Below are 21,280 nucleotides of genomic sequence, written 5' to 3' on the forward strand. Positions count from 1 at the left end.
CTCAGCTCAAGGGAGCTGTGATCCCCCATGTATCTCTTACAGCACGCAAAGGCAGAAACCTTAAGGAGGTTTTAGTACCTAGCCACTTTTCCCACAAAAAGACTGATCAAAATTGTCTCTCTCTACAAGGTACTTATAAATGTGGCAGACGTGTGGCCTGTAGATATATGAAGAAAGACTCCAAATGCCTCACAGATTCAAATGACCCAAGTGTGGTTAATGTTAAACAATTCTTTAATTGTAACACTAAAGGTTAAATCTATCTCCTGATGTGCACATGCGGACTCAGATATGTGGGTAAAACCATCCACCCCCTAAAAAGGAGGGTTATGGAGCATGTTCACTCCGTTAGAAACCTTACAGATACCCCAGTGGCGAGGCATATAAGGAGTTACCATCATGGGGACTCAGAAGGTGTCAGATTTGCAGGGATTGAGAAGGTACTTTTGGGACGGAGAGGAGGTGATTTAGACCTTACCCTCCACAAAAGAGAGTGCTACTGGATACATAGGTTCAAAACTTTGGCCCCCAATGGGTTAAATTAGGGATTTACTTTTACTCCCTTTATTGAGTAATGATAGCACCAAGGAGTTGGCTTTTATAATTTCATCCTTATATATATGTATTTTCTTTCTTTTTTTGTTATTTTCCAACAAAAATTCACCATATCGATTATTTATACTTCTTAATAGTTGACACATTATCAGTCCACCTCTTTACCATCAATGTAATATAAGCAACTTTGGTTTTACATGATTGATGCACCTCTGGATCATCTATGTGGGTTTAAGATAATGGACCTTTGAATGATCTAAGAGGCTTAACCATTCCCTTGAACTATAGTATGACGTCTTTCTGGGAGGCTTGTCCAACTCTATGGTACAGTAAATCAGATTAATAGTTACACATATACTGGAGCAAGCTCTCCTCATAAGATTGTTTGATAACCACTACATGGGGTTATACTATATTTGTTCTTTAGTCCAGTCATTACTGGATATATAAGCAGAAAGAAGTTATTCCATGCGTTAATATTTAGGGGTATTTCCCCTGCTGCTATTGGGGGATTTATCTATATCCAGTAATCTGTAGCTGTGGTTTGGCACCTCTTTGCTTATGGACTAATGTAATGGTTACATGTATTTTCAGCTAGGGTTCCTAATAGGTTAAAATTGTATGCCTGGAGATGGATTATGTGTCAACCAATCTAACGGTGACACGTCAATTTGGGGGCGTAGCCTGTTCAGGTTCCGTTTTCGGCGCGAACAGACAGCACACGCCCCCTTAATTGATTTAAGAAAGTGAGCTATAAAGAAGCTACCGGTAAGCGAGGTCTTCTCTATAGCCTCAGTAGAAGGCGCGTTTAGCAGCGCCGAAACACGTGTCAGGTAGCTAGGTTAGAGAGGTGTTGACACTCCAGCCATTATAGCTTTAGTCATTGTTAGCCAGCAAGTTAGTAGTTATTTTGCCGGTTTGGGGTCGGTTCTTTGAGGATTTGGGCTTAATCTTTTGAGGGTTGTGGGATGTAAGGGGTAATTTCCAATTGCCTGTTTTGGCGGCTCTGTGTTCTTTTCTTTGGAAAATGGTATATGTTGGAATATCAATTCTACAGCTAAGAATAAAAAAAATAAGAGAAAATGGTCTTTAAAAGCACATGCACTTTCATAAAGGCCCCTAAATGTTTCATATTTGCCCCTAAATGTTTAATATGATATTCACCTACTTAATGAAGGGGAAGTTAATAGATCTCTCAGGAGGCCCGGTCAATACTCCTCTCAATTGTAATGTGTAATGTTTTGTCAATGTTTGTATTGTGTGTTTTTTTATGTATTTTTGTATTGCATGAATGGAAAAAATAATAAAAATGATTAATATATTATACATGTGTAATATTTAAAAACAAAACAAAAAACGTTTTAGCAGCCTGGGGCACTGCCTGACTGCTATGCAGGGAGACTGCTATGGTCTCCGGCAATCCCCCCTAACAGTGATCGCTGTAGATCGCTGGTCCAGGTAAGTCCAGAGCTCCTATTTGCCGCGGACGTACTAGGTAACTTAACTTTTTTTTTGTCCAACGTACCTAGCATGTCCACGGTCGTTAAGGGGATATGCATTTATAACGTCATTCTAAATGTATTTTGATTTAAATATCTATGTATATTAATAGCAAAATAAAGTTAGAACAAATTTAAACCGATATATAATTGTAAATAAAAATCATTTTTTTTTCAATGTATTGATTATTATATATATATATATATATATAAGTAGAAATTGTAGCCGTATTAGTCCAGTGATGTAGATGTAAAAAAACAGATAAAATTCGTATCTTGTAATACCTTTTTTATTGGACTAACAGAATTTTTTAGTGACAAGCTTTCGGGATAACCTCCCTTTCTCAAGTCTGAAGCATTTCTGAGCAAGACGACAAATAGAATTCAAATTTGAGTTGTGATATAGGGGTTAAAACGACATGAGTGTAGATAAGACACAGGTTTGGTAGAAAATAGACACCATCTTTGTAGAGGGTCATAAATCTACAAAGATGGTGTCTATTTTCTACCAAACCTGTGTCTTATCTACACTCATGTCGCTTTAACCCCTATATCACAACTCAACTTTGAATTCTATGTGTCGTCTTGCTCAGAAATGCTTCAGACTTGAGAAAGGGAGGTTATCCCGAAAGCTTGTCACTAAAAAATTCTGTTAGTCCAATAAAAAAGGTATTACAAGATACGAATTTTATCTGTTTTTTACACATATATATATATATATATATAACAAACATTCTAAGTGTATTTTAATATATATATATATCACTTCTAGTTCAGTGACCAGTGATCCTAGTCACATATTATACTTTGCGATCTTTAGCTAAGTTAATTTACCTTCTGAAACTATCAAAATTGACCAATCATTATTAAAGTCTATTATCTGTAGCTAATCAGAGACTAATTTATTAGTATCTTAATTACTATATTATTTAGAGGTGTGCCATTTAGGCTAGATTTATACCTAGTTTGGGATATGACCACCAATTTTGGCTATCTTTGCTATACCACTATTTTACTCCTTTACCATTGAAATAATCTTGAGGATTTCATTTCTACAATTCCAGTACATACTTTTGACATCTGGGTATCCCATCCAGATGGCCTAAGTATTTATACATTCTTTGCTGTCTTTTGTATAGGGGTTATGCCCCAGGACACCTTTGGAGTGTCCATTTAGGTGTATTTCTACCAGTGTAGAGGGGTTCCAAGTTTTGGACCCACCAACAAGGGTAGATTTTTTCATTTTTGATAAGTAGAAATCCCAATTTTCTGCCCCCACAGCGGCGATGTCACCATTGGCTGTATTTGCAAATTCTGCTCCCAGTTCCCAGACGGTGACAGTTCTGATTTAAATGTCAAAGATTTGAGCAGTGAGACTGCATGAGCATGATCTATACACAAAAAACGGCTATGTTAAGGTAAAGTAATTTGTTAGTGCGTCGAGTATCCCTTTAATGTGTGGAGATGCCACTTTTCAATGCTTAAAATAGAAGATGCTTTGAAATGAAAAGCTATTTACCGGTTGTATACACACACAAAAATACACAAAATGTAGAAATCAATATAGAATAATCTTGCAAAGCAATTATATAAATCGCACCTGGTCTCAAAGTAAGCGTGGGTAAAACATCCCCAACCTGTGGAGCAACGGATCCAAGTTTTATTGAATTGGCAGAAGTTCTTAAAGAGTTTGCAGGTGGAGAAGCAATATTTTTAACTTGGAGAGGAGGGAGGCTGGAAGCATTCACTGTAGAAGACGGCAACGGTTTAAGTAAAGGTGGTGGAGGAAAAACAGAGCCTTTTGTAGGAGAAACTTTAGTTATCGTTAAAGTGGAAGTGGGATCAGTAGATCTGGCTGCTAATGGATCTGGGGGGCTGGAACACAAATCTTTTGAAACTATCTTTATTAAAGTTGGAACGGATGTTTTGGCTTGTGATGGTGGTACTGTATTTAAGGTAATAGGACTTGAAGTAAGCAAGGGAGAAGTCAATGTAGGCATTTTAGTGGATGAGATAGTGCGGGTAATTGATTTGCTAGGGGGTAATGAAGTAACTACTAACAGTTGGGTTGTCGAGGGACTCAGTTTAACTGGAGAGGGAGTGGCAAGTGGGTTTTTCTGCTTCAGAGTTCCAACTTCATTCATGACAAACTGAGTAAACACACTGCTGGGTTGAGGCTGCGTAGCTGCAAAATAGAAAACCCAAAATTAAACTTTGCAAGACTGGTAGATAACACCACTAGTTCTCCAACCTCTTGTCTTAGCAATATTGTCTTATGTATTTACCAGGGGGACTGCCACTTCTTGAGAAATTGCACCATTGAATAAAGCACTGAAAATAGTCCATAATTTGTGTTAAATGTTTTTTTTTTTTTCTTATCTGATGATTCATTTCCTTTTAAAAGTATAATAAAAGGCAAAACAGTGAAGTTCCATCTAGGTGCAGTCAGGTCATACAAGGGCGGTTTCTAACTTTTCTATTAACTCTGTTAAATAGCAGAAAAGAGCAACATACATAATGACTCAGGAGCAAAGATAAAGTTGACCAGTTACAGGCTAAAAGAAAAAGGCATTGTGTATTTCTATATTTTCTGTTGCAGACCATAACGACTAGGAAGTGACAGATCCACTTTAACCTTTTGGGGTTTTGTTTTAAACTTATTGTCATGAGTCAAAACGAGAGAATAAGCAAGACAGTCACAAGCATCACATTCTAAAAAGGCAAATCTCAAACGTCTGACTTATTATAGATTAAGTACTTTGTTTTGTTTTTTTGAAGAAAAATTCAAAATTATATATATTTTTTAAATAAACAAGGCTAATCTAAATATAGATGACGGTAAAATAAACACTCTCTTTTACAAATCAGCAGTGTAAAGGCACAAAGCTGACGCAACATTGGGGGCAACAAATCTGGAGTGTCCATTTTGAAAATACTGGTATTATGAAGTTATGGGCAGTTAGTGCACCAATCTTTAAAATCAAAAGTGGATTTAATTTTGAATGGAGTAGAATTAATATATTAACTAGTGAAGTAATATAAGGTTGCAAGTGAGAAATAATTTCTTCATTATAGTGCTTTTATTTAATGAGGCTTCTATTCAAATCAAATGGAATAGGAAGGAGATTTTCATGTGAAGTAAGGATAGTGGAGTTTGGAGGTGTGTGTGTGTGGGGGTGGGGGGGGGAGGAGCATGATGAAGTGGGCCAGTTTAAAATCAATCTTCAGTTGTTGCCCCAATGTTGCCAGCAATGGAGATATACAAAATGGTCTAACCTATTATAATCTCATTATGTAAATTTCTACTTGTCGCCCGAACGTTTTCATTCCCACACATCCCCAGAAGCAATGATAGAGGTATGCTGTCTGTCCCACATTTCAAACTAGCCAGGTTTCTTAATTGTAGAGAAAATAGTCTTTGAGATGAATACGCATGATTTGCTATGTTCAAATGCACTTTCTGGTAGGAAGTTGATGGGCGTAGTTTCGCCAGCTTGACAGTGTTTGCTATGAGTACCTCATGACTAAATGTTGAGAAATGTGTTATCCACCATGACAAACCCGTTTGTGTGGTCATATGGTACAGACCAGGCCAAATTTGAGAATAAAGTGAGCTAATGAAGGAAGTTGAAATAGTGGGTTGCATGAGGGTAATCTATAAAATGATCCCAATCTTCCAAACTAAGATACAGAAGGATAGTGCCCATCAAGCTGTATGTCTGTAGGTATGCAAAGAATGGGACATTGATTTCTAGTGTTCGTAAAGAAAATTGTGTATATTGTCGGAGCCTGCGGTTTCCAAAGAATGGTATGAATGTTGGGCTTTCCCCATCCTACAAGTATAGGTTATGGAAGAAGGGTATAATTCTGGTGTATTATCACTGGAGCCCTAGCAGCTCACTAATTTCCATGTTTTAGTGGATGCCAGTAAGATTTTCATGAGCCTCATATGGGAGGGAGGCCCATGGAGTATATAGCATTTGAGAGAGTGCTTTAACTAATCATTTTATGAAAAACATTAGCAAGCCAATATTGATGAATGTTATAATTATGTAATGGTAAACCCCACTGAAGTTATCTATTTTAAAATCACCACTAAATAGCTATTGAAAAATATTTTCTGATCGGTTATATTCACAAATAAACAAACAATTATCAAGATATAAAACTAATAGATGGGTAGAGCACGTAAACAGTAAATCTTGAAATGCAATTATTGCTTACCCCTATAATACAAATATGGAATCATATTTATCTATAGGGCTAAGCAATCATTGCATGCTAAGATTTGCTGTTTAAGTGATCCATCCATCTATTATTAGGATTATACCTTGATAATTGTTTGTTTGGTTTGGTATTAAGATGAGGGTGAATTAGACACTTATAAGCGCTATTTGCACACGTACGCCTTGTGAGTTTTTCACCTATCTATATATTCACAACTATCTCTTACAACGATGGACTTTCTGCAGTACAGAAAAGCAAGGGTGGAAGTTAAACACAGTCTACCCAGAAATATATATGAAAATATTTCCATAAACAGTAAAAATACCGTTTTGTGTCATATACTGTACATGCAACATATATTTTCAAATTGATTAGACAAGCTATATGAAACATAATTTCAAATATGTAAAGCTGGGCAGACTAGATGGGCCGAATGGTTCTTATCTGCCGTCACATTCTATGTTTCTAAGCTTACTGTTCCATATTAAAATTCTACAGTATACAGTGACAGTACAAGGGAAACTAAAAAAAAAAACAATACAAGCCATCACCATGTGCAGGTTGCTGAATAGTGCTGCCCTTCTTTTTCCACAAGCCCTTGAGATTAATTAAGGTGTTCATACCAGAGATTCTAATGTAAAGGGGATTGGACATCCCTCTAATGGTCAACACATTTTCTTTTAATTTTTCTTTTAAAAATTGGCTTTAATTTGCTTCTGTCTGTTCAAATCGTGCATGGTCTTTGAAGATGAGTGGTGCTTCTTACCAAAGAGGATTTGGAGACAGCGGTCCCCGGAGAGCAAGGATAAGCCAGGCAATGCACTAAAAGTGATTTTTTTTTATATACATATGCATTACAAAAATATTACACCAAGAGGTTGAAATACATGTAATCTTTTATTACCAATAATAAGAAATAAAAAACGAAATAGGTCGCACCAAGAGGTGATATAATATAATAAAAAGGGTTAAAAAGTTTCAAACAGAACAGGCAGAATAAAAAAAATCAAAAAAAAAAAAAAAAACATTAAATGGGCGGTCACGTTTTTTTTGTTTTTTAATATGTTTTTTTTATTCTACATAGTTTGAAGCTTTTTAACCCTAGTTTTTATAAATTATATATTAAACTTTGTGTAACCTATGTAAAGATGCGTGTATGAATTTTGTTCTGCTCTATACCGTATGTTATGTGTAACTGAGATGTCATTTTGGCGCCAAATTTGAATAATTAAGTGTATGCGAGTACCTATATAAACTCCCATGTACCAGGTATTGCTTTTATTGCCACTTGATGAAGCCATTTATTGGTGAAACGCGTTTGGCTGCTTTTAGAACATATTTTACTATTATTAAAGGAATATTGGCCACGAATATTGTGCTTGCGCCATATACCTTTTTTTAAATACAGTGGGACCTCGGTTAACGAACGCCTCGGTAAACAAAAAATCAGTTTTACGAATGAAAATAAAAAACAAAAAAATGCCACAGTTTACGATTTTTTTTCGCAATACGAAACAAGTGTCCCGGTTTATAGCTCCACCCCCTGCATACTGAAGTGTGGGTAGCACGTGAGTGTGTAGTGTGGAGGTGTTGGAGAGGTTTTGGAGCCATTTGCAGCAAGTTGTGGAGCCTTTTGGAGCCATTAGCAGCAGGTTTTGGAGCCTTTTTGGTGCATCTCAATAAGTGGAAAGGTAGGGAGCTGAGCTTAGTTGTTTGCATGCCTTTTACTGTGTGTTCTGCATTCTGGGGGTGATTTCCATGCCAGCTCATGTGCTGTGCATGCCTGTTACTGTGTGTTTTGCATTGCTTTTCATGCCAGCTCATGTGCTGTGCATGCCTGTTACAGTACTGTACTGTGTGTTTTGCAATGTGGGGTTGTTTTCCATGAAAAGCTCATGTGCTGTGCATGCCTGTTACAGCTCATCTGCTGTGCATGGCTTTTACTGTGGTTTCCATGCCAGCTCATGTCCTGTGCATGCCTGTTACAGCTCATCTGCTGTGCATGCCTTTTACTGTTGTTTCCATGCCAGCTCATCTGCTGTGCACGCCTGTTACAGCTCATCTGCTCTGCATGGCTTTTACTGTGGTTTCCATGCCAGCTCATGTGCTGTGCATGCCATTTACAGCTCATGTATTGTGAATGCCTGTTACAGCTCATCTGCTGTACATGCCTTTTAGTGTGGTTTCCATGCCAGCTCATGTGCTTTGCATGCCTGTTACAGCTCATGTGCTGTGCATGCCTTTTACTGTGGTTTCCATGCCAGCTCATGTGCTGTGCATGCCTTTTACTGTGTGTTTTGCATTGTGGGGTTGTTTTCCATGCCAGCTCATGTGGGTGTAAAGCATTTTTTATTTTTTTGCATACTTAGGGACGGTGGTGTCATGGCACCCAAGAAAGCAGCGGAAGCTGGGAAGAGGAAGAATGAGATGATTCTGCTTGAGGACAAGAAGGAAATCATCAGGAAGCATGAAGGAGGAATGCGATTGACTGACCATGCCAAAGAGTATGGAAGGAGTGCATCCACAATCGGTACAATCCTAAAAATGAAAGAAGATTACTGGGAGATGCAGCCAAGGGAGTCACCAGGGTCTCCAAGCAACGGCCACCTGTTCTGGAGGAGGTCGAGAAGTTGCTCCTGCTCTGGATTGAACATAAGCAGCGTGCAGGGGACTCAGTGACCAAGGCGATCGTCTGCGAAACAGCCAAGGCCTTGAATACTGACCTCCTCAAACAACAGCCAGGAACGTCAGCAGATGCAGAAGGCTTCAAGGCCAGCAGGGGGTAGTTCGAAAGGTTCAAGACCAGATCTGGCATCCACAGTGTGGTCAGGCATGGAGAGGCTGCAAGTTCCGATGTTGCTGCAGCTGGGGAATTTGCTACGGAGTTCCTGGAGGTCATAGTTTCAGAGGGCTACCTTCCTCATCAGGTCTTCAACTGTGACGAGACTGGACTCTTCTGGAAGAGGATGCCAAAGCGTACCTTCATCACAGAAGATGAGACCTCATTGCCTGGCCACAAGCCGATGAAGGACCGTCTTACCCTCCTGTTCTGCGCCAGTGGGGACCTTAAGATCAAGCCCCTGCTTGTCTACCATTCAGAGAACCCACGGGCCTTCAAGAAACACAAGGTGAACAAGGAGCAGTTGAGCGTTTTGTGGCAGTCTAACCCAAAGGCTTGGGTCACACGCCTCTTGTTTGTGAAGTGGGTCAATGCGGTTTTTGGTACTGCTGTGAAGAAATACCTTGTGGACAATAACCTGCTGCTCATGGACAATGCTCCTGCCCATCCTCCAGCCCTCGAGGAAGACTTGCTGGAGGACTTTAATTTCATCAAGGTCATGTTCCTTCCGCCTAACACCACCCAACTACTCCAGCCAATGGACCAGCAGGTCATCTCCAATTTTAAAAAACTCTACACAAGGGAGCTTTTCCGGCGATGCTTTGAGATGACAGATCGCTCAAGCCTCACCCTCCATAAATTTTAGAGAGAGCATTTTGACATTGTAAGCTGTCTGCAGATTATCACCATTGCCTGGGCCGGGGTCAGCCAGACAAACCTAAATTCTGCTTGGCGCAACCTGTGGCCAGACTGTGTTGTAAAACCTGCCTCCAGTGCTTCTGCACCTGCACCAGAGTCAACAGTGTTGGAGGAAATTGTTTCCTTGGGGAGGACCATGGGCCTGGAGGTGACTGAGGAGGATGTCTACGAGCTGGTGGAGGAACACGACCGTGACCTAAGCACTGAGGAGCTGGTGGAATTGCAGAAGGAGTCGATGAAGGAGCAGCTCTTTTCACAGAACTCAAGGAGACATGCCAAATGTGGGTAAACCTACAGACTTTTGTACAGCAGCACCACCCAGATAAGGCTCTAGCCCACAGACTTGTGAGCAGTTTTGACACAGACATCATGTCCCCTTTCCGAGGGATGCTTAAAAGGAGCCAGAGGCAGCAGACAATGGAAAGGTTCCTACAAAAACAGCCTAGACATGAAGAAGAACCTGCTTGTGTTAGTGCTGCCCAATTGCCCTCGTCCTCCTCATCTTCCAAAAAGTGTTGAAATTGTTTTGCAATTTTCCATGTTTTCCCTGTTGACGTGTGATTTATGTACAGTTGAAGTGTTCTGTACCATGTTACCAACAGTCTGCCATGTTTTAAAAGTTGATGTGTGATGTTTTAAAACATAAAGTTGGATGTTTGAAATGTTATTGCTTGATTAATCATGTCCCTGTACAGTATTTATGCCTTTAAAGTGCACTTCTCACCTCCGGAACGCATTAATTGGTTTTCAATGCATTCCTATGGGAAACCGTGTTTCGGTTTACGAATTTTTCGCAATACGAAACGTCCCGGAGAACGCATTAAATTCGTAAACCGAGGTCCCACTGTATAGTATTTTTTATTATTTTATATTTTTTTACTCATTTCTTACCTGGTCATTGAATACTCTGTATTATCCACTCACCCAAGAATCCTAGGTGGGGATTATACCACTTACCTTTTACTGCTACATACAGAGAGCACAATTTGTTTTTTTTTCTCTTTCCCAATACCGAAGGACCTGTACCACCTACCATCACCTATATCCTACCAGTGGGGTTTCAACGCCGCTGAATGCTATTCACTCCTATGCTGGCCATAGCTCTATAATAGGAGAGTAGGAGGACTACTATTACCATTACCTTAGGCCTTTCCACCGCAGTTTTACACTATTGGAATCGTTTTCTTTTATCTGCATGCCTCTACGTTATCTGGACACCTGACTACCTCGGATCATACCAGGCCCACCGGATTTATTTATCTCTCTAATCAAACTTAGACTATTTTTATCCACATACTTTTTATCAGGACTCTATTCCACTTTTATTTATTTTATGTAAGTACGTATTGTTTTTATTATATCACCCTTTGGCGCGACCTATATTCTGTTTACTACATCTTTATTTTCTGTTGATGTTTTTTGAGGGAACATCATATCCTTAGGTTGCGACCCATCTTTTATTTACTCTAGAGGTCTACTGGTCACTAAGCGCTGATCCAATAACCATTTAAAATTATAAGAAATGTATACGTTTTCCTTTAAAGGGACATTAGACCCCCTAAAGCACTTCAGCTCTAAAATAATCAGAAATAGACATACTATTAAAATAGACCGATTATACATACCAATCTTATTCAGCGGCGAATTGTCCACTTTCTGAATTGAAGAAGGGCTGTCTTTGCCATTTTCATCCATACTGCCAGAGCTTGTCGAGAGGCTGCTTGAATGCAACTTGGAGTTCAATTCATTTAATTTAGAGAGGTTGTACAGGCTGGGTCGCAGTCTATGAGTAATATAAGCTGCCAACCGATTAGCTGGATGCAATGCACCCATCTGCCCCAAAAGCAATTTGGCTTGAGGATAATATTTTCCATTCACCTGCAATAATGAAATTTAGAAACCAAAGTTAAAGATTGAACAATGATACATGTATACATAGAATGATTTTATAAAAAAAAAAAAAAGTTTTAAAACACATTTCATGTCATTTTTAGCCATAGTAATCCTGGTTGTAAAAAATACAAAGCAAGACACAAATTCACCAAGTCAAGCCTTTCAATAAACAGTTCTTGCTGCAGTTGATAAAAAAATAAAAAATAAAATGTAAAAATCCCATTAGCAAAAAGATTTAATTCCTTGACTAAAAATTGCTGTCAGATTTTTCCTTTCATTAACAAGCGTTTACCTCAAACATTAGTCATTACATCTACACAGATCATATTATATATATATATATATATATATATATATATATATACATTTTTAAAAAAAGTGCTTTGCCAACAGAGTAACTGACCAGATGTCTATCTGTTGGGCTCCGTAAACGCTTAACACAAAACTGACTTGAGCCACAATTTAACCCAGCTTTGGAGTTAGAAAACGTACCCCCTCGCCATCCAGAAGCCATGGGCCGAAAAAACGAAACAAAAAAAATATCGCCCAGAAGCTCCGCATCTGCCAGACATACGGTTTCCTTTGAAAGGCCAGCACCAAAGCAGCAACCTAAGATGGTGCCTGAGGCCCAGTGCGAGTTCGAGGCATCAGAGACCCCGCAAGAGAATGAGGAACCTCTTTCCTCCCCATGATCCAGAGACACATATTCCATATCAGAGACAGGGGAAGAATTGTCAGTATCGACGAAAGGGGATATCAAGAAGCTCCTCACGGACCTATGGCAGGTCTGTGAATAGAACTTCCAAGTGGTCCAGTCTGAAATTGGGGGGGGGGTTTACCAGAAAGTGAAAGAGATAGAGGTCCCCGGAGACCAAAAACTCCAAGACACACACAGCCAGATAGAAGGCCTTACTTCTCAGGTACGAAGGCTGGACCACACTGTCACCATGATGGAGATGCACCATAGGCACCGGAACCTCCGCCTCAGAGTAATCCCTAAGACAGTCGGAGGCGAAGCACTGCTGCAGTCTGTCCAAAACTTCCTATCCTTTACAGGCATTGAAAGAGGCCGTGACCCTCCCCAGATCGCCTCTGCGGTCCAAGTACGCAAATCCGCTGCAGCACCCACGGGAGCACCCAGAGACAACATTGCCAAAACCCGAGACGTGGCAGTGGGGTGACCGATCATGAACAGCTCGCAGGCACTGGGGAAAATATGCCACAAGGGCCACATAGTGGCCATATATGCAGATAACCCATTCTCAATCCTAGCAGAAAAACAGAAACTGGCACCGGTAGCCAAAAGGCTCAGAGATAGCTCTATCAAATATCATTGGGGAATGGAGGGTTCCCTTCTAGTTACAAGGGGAGCGAGAGCCTCTTGCTGACCTAGTCAGACGACTGACTTTTCTAAATACTCTGGGACTATCAACCCCCATGCAAGCAGAAGAATCCACATCATCCCAAAGAAACAAGACTGAAGATCACGGCAAACATAAACCCAATAAAATCATTAAGAGTGCTGCCAAGCAGGAGAGATTTTCGTCCAGAGCCACTCTCCTCATACATACCTTGCTGTTCAAACAGCGCCCAATGCCACCATCAATGATCCATTATATTTTACCTTACTTTTGTTTAAATTTACCTTTTATTCTCCTTTACCTTTAAACTGGGACATATTAGACAGACAGAACATATACAACCCAGGGTCACGACCAGCAGCTATATGTGTTCTAGTGCTAGAATCTGTTGTACAACTGGTTTCCATATCTCACGCCCTTGAATATTGTTACTGTGAATATGCTCATGTATATTTTACTTCTATGTATAATGGAAAAGTTGCACATACAAACCCAACATCACACAAATGGAAAAAAAATATATTCTCATATGATCTAGAAACAGGCTGAGAAATTCTTTATTCTTACCTTAAATAACCCTTTCATCTGCTATAGGTTAAAAACTTACTTTAGAAGTTTGTACCTCCTGCTCTGTTAATTGACTTTGCAGGCTATTAACCTCTTATGGACAGAACCAATTGTACAAGTTATGATCAAAACAAAACGTAAACAAAACCTGGCATTTGCGCTATATGTTGTTGAACCACAATTCACCACATTCATATTAATGCACCCACACTTATTCTAAATCATTTTGTCCAGTATAAACAGGTTCAAATCACATATTTACATGTGAAACATAACTGAATGTGAAAAGAATCTAAAAAGTTCTGCATGACATTTTAAGTGTGGACGTCATAATACTGTTAGATTTTACTGCAATAAAATGAACATTTGTATTCAGCAGTGTCTCATTAGTACTACAGTACCCCCCCATGTACGGGTTTTATGAGTTTTGGAAACTTACAGGGGTCAAATATAGGGCTTTCCCCTTTTCCATTTAAATTTGTCAGTTTGGTTTGCTGGGCCTATGTTGCCTTTGAGACCGTATGGTAGCCCAGGAATGAAAATTAACCCAGTCTTGGCATACCATTTGTAAAAGTAGACAACCCAGGGTATTAAAAATGGGATATGTCCAGTCTTATGTAGTAGCCACAAACCCTGGCCCGAAGTTAGTGTGTGTGTGTGTATATATATATTTTTTTTAAGGCAATTTGGCCTGTAATTGTGGGAGGTGCTTGTTATCCACTCCTGGCCTACTTAAGGCACACCCCTTACCTTGCTCCTTACCATTCGAGGTCAGCGTTGAATGAGGATCCACTTCAGAGTTCTCTCAGACGCCATCTTGGTTTTTCACTATCCACGAGTTTTTCCGCGGCAAGCTCTGTCCAGGAATCCTGTTACAGGCCTTTCCGTCCGTCCAGCCTCTCTTGACCCCGGTCATCGTCATAGATCGCGCCCCAGGGACTCCTAAACCGCAAGTTAGACCTACCTGTAACGCCGGGATCGGTTCCCACGGCGTCTGGTACAGCACGGGTCCTCGCTTTACGTATTTTTCCCTGTTATGTTGCAAATTGAACAAGCCGTTCGTGGAATCATTTCATGCAATATTCGGCTAATCTCAGTATGTTAGTTAAAGGATGTAATTTCGCCTAAAGATGTTCTGTGTTTTCAAGGAAACAAGCTATTCTTTCGGTTGTTTCGCCTTTCGGCCCTTGTTCATGATATGCTTAAGCACGCTTGCCTGTTCGCATAAAATTTACTATGCATAAACTGTTCGTTTCAGTTTCTGTTTTCCCTTGCCATAGGGTTTTCGGATTTCTTGCTAAAATGAATTTCGCATAAATCCTTTTGTGGATTACATTTATCATTTCATGTATATACTGTAACAGAACCGCTGGCACCCCGAACGGGTACCCTCCGATGACGGATGCTCCTAGCGCTTTGCGAGGACTCCAAGCACTCCGCCAGACACCATAACCACTGTAGACTCCCACGAACCGCCGCAGCTTGGTTGGGGTGTTGCCACGCTACCCACTCTGGACCCAAGACCAGGGTCTAGCTTCCAGTAGGTGGAGCTCTCCGAATTCCAGAGGGCAGGAACGGGAAAAGGCTCTTAGCAGCGCTCAGTGATCATACCCTGGGGAGTATAGTGATTATAGCAATCCCCAGAGTGTAGTTCTCCAATCCCCCAAACATGAGCCGAAACTTCATGAAGGTACAAGATGATCTCAGGTGCTAGCACACCCAGTCTGGCTTTTATTACAGTTGTTGCAAATACAGGACCGCCCACAGGGAGGGATAAAATAACCAATCATATCACAGTTACATCCCACATATTCCCTCCCCTTATCCTGAGAGGAAACCCAAATATACATAGAGTTAAAACACACTTTTTACCCAACTTTCATAACTCTAAAACCATACATCCAATCTCCATAAATATTACATATTCAGACTCAGCATACTTTAAACATAAACATTCTCATAAAATCATACAAATCCCTCCAGTAGATAAAAAGTTACACGGAAGTCCTTTTATGACCGACCGCAAGCACATTTTCTTGCCCAAAACAGTTCCATGGATTTGGGCTGTGCGATCAGTCAATTTCCTGCATAAAAAACGGCTAAGTCCCATTCGAAGTGTTGCCGGTACTTCGACTTTAGTCGAAGTGTCGAAGCGGAGGCGATGGTAAGGGTTGGCAGTGTTCGACATTAAAATGGCCGCCGCCACGTGGTCCTTTGTCCGATGCCGGTCACTTCGACAACTTCGGTAACTTCGGCTGCATCCGAAGTTCCATATAAAAAGTGCCAATCCTTCTCCCACAGTAATTAAAGGGCCAGAATGAGTGACATGCACTCTGTTAGGGCCGAACACTGTTTTTAAAGGGCCCAATCTCCCAGGGCCATAGTCCAAAGGTAGAAGGCGGGCAACCAGGCTTCTCCAATGCCCAGTGGCGAGGTTGGTTTCGTCACATATACCATGCGGTTAAACAATTTGCTTTGCTTAATAGATATATATTAATTCTATTACTGTTTAAAGGTATCAGTATTGTATTGGTTTCCATGACAAACCAGCTCACATATCTGTATGGATCATTTGACTCCCACGCTTTAAGGGGTTTTCCATCATTTGACTCCCACGCTTTAAGGGGTTTTTCAGGTGATTCTCTGAGAGAAGACAGCACCTACCCCTATGTAAGAAGCATCAACTTCAAGAATAAAAGGCAAAGAAGGGACAGGATGCTGTAAAATAGGGGCATAAGTGAATGAAGCTTTTAGGAATTCAAAGGCCACAAGCGCTTCCGGTTTCCAGACATGAGTATTACCATATTTTTTAGTCATTCGGGTTATAGGTGCTACGATGGCAGAAAACCCTTTAATAAAGTGCCTATAATAATTTGAAAAACCCAGAAAACGCTGAATGGCTTTCAAACCCTGAGCTAGAGGCAATTCCATGATAGCAGAAAGTTTCTTGGGATCCATCCGAAAACCCTTAGCAGAGATTATATAACCCAAGAATTGGACTTCTGATTGATCAAATGAAAATTTTTCGAGTTTACAATATAGACCGTTTTACAAAAGAGTCCTCAAAATTAATTTAAAATGCATGTGATGAGTATGTAAATCAGGTGAATATATTAATAGGTCATCCAAGTACACGATTACGAATGTGTGTATGTACTCACGTAGGACATCATTAATAAATTCTTGAAAAACTGCTGGGTCGTTACAAAGACCAAAGAGCATCACAGTATATTCGTAATGACCACTCCTGGTATTGAATGCGGTCTTCCATTTATGATCCATTTTGATACGTATGAGATTGTAAGCACCCCTAAGGTCCAGTTTAGTAAACACTGTGGCATGTTTAAGCCTATTAAATAGTTCCGTGATCAAGGGTATAGGGTACGCATTTTTGACGGTGATTTTATTAAGGGCCCCTATAGTCAATACAAGGTCTTAAATCGCCATCTTTCTTGGATACAAAGAAGAAACCAGCCCTCGGCGGAGAAGAGGATATTATAAATCCCTTTTGTAACGATTCTTTAATATATTCCTCCATTACAAGATTTTCTTGAGGAGACAAAGGATACACTCTCCCTTTGGGAGGTATAGCACCAGGTAGCAGATTAATAGCACAGTCGTAGGGTCTGTGAGGTGGCAACTTTTCAGCCTCCCTTTTATCAAAAACAGACTTAAGAGACATGTACTGAGGAGGTATAACAGTAGACAGAGGAGGGATATTAGTAGAATTCAAAGGGGTGATTTTAACAATACAAGACTCTTGGCAAGCATCACTCCAAGAAACTATTTGTCCTAACTCCCAGTCAATAGTGGGATTATGAGTACGCAACCAAGGATACCCTAACACGAGGTGAGAGAAAGGAGAAGTAATGATCTGAAACCGAATGGTTTCAGAGTGTAACACCCCTGTAGACATATGCAATGGTTCAGTTTCATGTGTGATAACTGGGGAGCATAATGGTCTACTATCTATGGCCTCAACGGCCAAGGGTGTCTTCTTCTCTCTAGTGGGCATGTTATTTTCCTTAACAAAACCGGAATCTATAACGTTTTTGGCCGCACCGGAATCAACCAGGGCTAGTATATTCCCTGCTATGCAGTTTTTTTTCAAGGTGCATGGAAACAAGGAGAAGCAATTTATTAAGAGGCAAATGTGAGGACTCTGATGTCACACCCAAGGCCTGTCCCCTATACGGTCTTAGGTGCGATAGTTTTCCGGACGCACGGGACATTCTTGTCTCATATGGCCCCTCCTACCACAATAAAGGCAAAGTCCCTCTTTTCCCCTATATAGTTTTTCGGCATCAGTAAGTTTAGCAATCCCTAACTGCATGGGTTCTTCCTCTGACCCTTTAGATCCCTCAGGAGTTTCAGCTCTAGGTGAATTAAAGGAAACAAAGCGTCTATTTCTAGACTTGGTATATAGCCTGTCACGAATCATGTTATCTATATCGATGAGATAGTCAATAAGGTCCTCTAAGGGTACAGGAAGATCCCTAGCTGCTTCCTCATCCAATATAGTTTCAGATAGGCCTTCCATGAACACAGTAGTAAGCCCATTGTTAGTCCAATCTACCTGTGAAGCAAGGGTACGGAACTGAATAGCATAATCAGCTACAGACTTAGATCCTTGCTTAATTCTCATTAACGCCCTGGTGGCATTCTTTTACCTTTTAGTTGTGTCAAATGTTCTACGAAAAGCCGTGAGGAAGCTATTGAAATCATGTACCATAGGTCCATTAGCCTCCCAAATAGGATTTGCCCACTCAAGTGCTTTATCAGTAAGCTGGTGCATAAGAAAACCCACCTTAGATCTATCAGTGGGAAATGAACGTGGATACATCTCAAAGTGGAATTCCACTTGATTAAGGAATCCCCTGCATGTCTTAGCATTCCCTCCATACCTAGGTTACAGGAGGCGCTGGTACAGGTACCGGAGCTGTTCTGGATAAAAGTGTCTGAATGGCTTGAGCCATCTGATCCATACGGTGATCCTGTTCTGCAAATCTAGCCTCATGAGTGGCCATCTGTTGTCCTAAACCTGCGGGGTCCATGGCCCTTTCGTAATGTCACGGTAATATACCCCAACACGCAAGAATAGTCCAGATAGTCTAGAGGCAAGAAAACAAGATACGTCTTACCGGACCTTAGAATGGCCGGACTAGACGAGGACAAGAAAAGACCAGAACAAGCCGAGGTCAAGGGGACAGAGAGACAGCGTAAACTAGAACAAGCCAAACACAGGAGAGCAAACCGACGAACAAGACAAGCAGGGATAAAGAGAAAACGAAGTCAGGAACAAAGCCAAGGTCTAGCACCAAAAAAACAACTGAACGATACAAGCACTAAAGGGAACTGAACCAGAAACCACGATAGGGCAAGGTACTAAGGAAAAGGTGAGTATAAATACCCTAGAATTAAATTTGATTGGCCCCTGTCATATCGACACCCCCAAAACGGGAGTGTATGGGGAATGTGGCATGACAGGGGCCAATGGGAGACCGTTTCATATTTCGGCTCCCACTGTCCCTTTAAGAGCGCCCCCGAGACACGCGGCGCGCTTAGAGTCAGGCGGGACACGTGACCGCTTCTCGCGGTCACTGACCGCCTTTCTGATTTCGCCGTCGGATGAGCCACGTGCGGCTCGTGCAGAAGCAGGAACGCGTACGGCGAGAACAGAGGACCCCGGCCGGCCCCTGGAGAGGGTAAATACCGCAACACCCAATAGGTATTTTCCCCTTCTTGGCATTTGCCATTGGTTAGTGGTCCCGCAAGGTCAACACCCCGCCTCAACGTTCGGAGGCAAACACCCATTGGGCCACACGAGAGCTAGTCGCCTCACATGTCGCATAGAGAGGGCCTCACTTGTCACTCCCTTTCCCTGTTTTTCGGTGTTACAGTCACCGAGAGGCCTACAATGCTGCCACTACAACGGATGGCCTCGAATCACCTCGCGCCAACGCATAGATAGAGCATCTCAAGCAACTATGCATCTAGTAGGGCCTCACCTGTCACCAAACAAGTGTAATGTTTCGCCATCCGGCTTAGCAAGCCTGCCAGTACAATCTTGGTGGTTTTCATACACTAATTAATTGTTTTGTTTTTAGTAAGTCTCAGGAAGGGGTTGAGGATTTCTCCCTGCCTAGCACTCCAGCTAGAGCAATTACTCCTACACAAGGAGGAGAGGTAACTAGTCTAGCATCGATCAGATCCTGGACAATCCCTCGTATAACAACAACTGAATTGAGGAGACGGCAAATCCCCTACCCCACTACAGCAAGGAAAGAAGAGCTTTTCAAATTACTACGTACTTCGACTAACAACATGGATGCCGGGGAAGGGCCCAGCCAATCCAACCCAGGAGACATACATTCCATGTTGTCATCACTCATAGCCGGGCCATCCGTTGCTGCTTCCCCAGAACCAGCCAACTTGCTATTAGTTGCTCCAGCCATCACCCAGGAGGACCAGGAAGATAGCCCTGCTCATATGACCCCTAAGCACCTAAAAAGAGATATCCTGGAAGGTAAAGACGTCAACCTGGCTTCTCTGCTGATTGCCTCCCAGGATATAGTGGAGAATAAGACTTATGCTTATGATGATGTGTCTGTTGTGGTCATCTCTAGGGACGCCCGCCTAAACAGGAAACTGACTATTCCCGAGTTTGTACGAGAGGAGTTTGATCTTTATATGCACAAGCTGGTAGACCTGGGAAACAAATATGACTACCATAGGTCTTTTTCTGCAAAAGTGTCTGGGGCCTTCTCGCAGTATGGAACAAGATCCAACTGGGAAAGGATTGATACCGTCATATTTTGCAGACACTTTGCAGGTCTAAGAACAACGGCTTGTGCATACTGCTCCTCGACGGCACATACGACAAATTTCTGTCCCAACACGACGTACGAACATGCCTCTACGCAAGGAGCTAGTTCTTCTTGTGTTCCAGAGAAATTGACCAAAGACAAACTGGGACGCCCGATCAAGTTTCTGGGCAAGTCCCAGATATGCAATAATTTCAATGTTGGGTCTTGTAATTATAGCGGTTGTAGAATATTGCATATCTGTTTAAAATGTTTTAGGGCACATGCCAAAACCATGTGTCCAAATAAAATGTACTCTAAGCCTTACCTAACGTCCATTAACATTTCGGTATTTACAGCATTTCTGTCACATCACCCATCTAAACACTTGGTAGATTTCCTTATCTCTGGTTTAACAGAAGGCTTCCACACGGGTATTCTACACATACCGTCCGGGATTCTGGAATGCCCTAATCTACAATCCGCACAACACAACCCCACAGCTGTTGACACTCTCATAGCCCAAGAAGTTGCTGAGGGTTTCTTACTGGGGCCTTTCAAGTCTCCTCCGTTCAAAGAATGGCGCACTAACCCCATTGGTATTGTCACAGGGAAATCTTCCCTTAAACAGAGATTCATCATTGACCTGTCTGCACCACACTCATCGGCTAACCCCAGTCTCAATTCCCTCATACCCTCCGAAGAATTCTCCCTGCAATACACTACCATAGATCACGCCATTACAGCTATCATACAAGCAGGGGTCGGAGCATGGCTTAGTAAAAGACCGATATTACCAACTCCTTTAAATTGCTGCCAATCCACCCTACACTGTGG

At 41.4% G+C, this 21,280-nt stretch overlaps 1 protein-coding gene across 1 annotated transcript in view; it reads right to left on the reverse strand.

The window, feature by feature from the left end:
- MGA (MAX dimerization protein MGA) overlaps nt 1-21,280 on the reverse strand; it is a 310,904-nt gene that overhangs the window by 97,712 nt on the left and 191,912 nt on the right. The window contains exons 14-15 of the mRNA XM_063440253.1: nt 11,445-11,697; nt 3,655-4,239 (exon numbers count right to left, since the gene is read on the reverse strand). Of these exons, the coding sequence (XP_063296323.1) occupies nt 3,655-4,239; nt 11,445-11,697 (838 nt within the window). The remainder of the gene's footprint in view (nt 1-3,654; nt 4,240-11,444; nt 11,698-21,280) is intronic.

Source organism: Pelobates fuscus, chromosome 13, assembly GCF_036172605.1.
Source record: "Pelobates fuscus isolate aPelFus1 chromosome 13, aPelFus1.pri, whole genome shotgun sequence".
NCBI classification, from domain to species: Eukaryota; Metazoa; Chordata; class Amphibia; order Anura; family Pelobatidae; genus Pelobates; species Pelobates fuscus.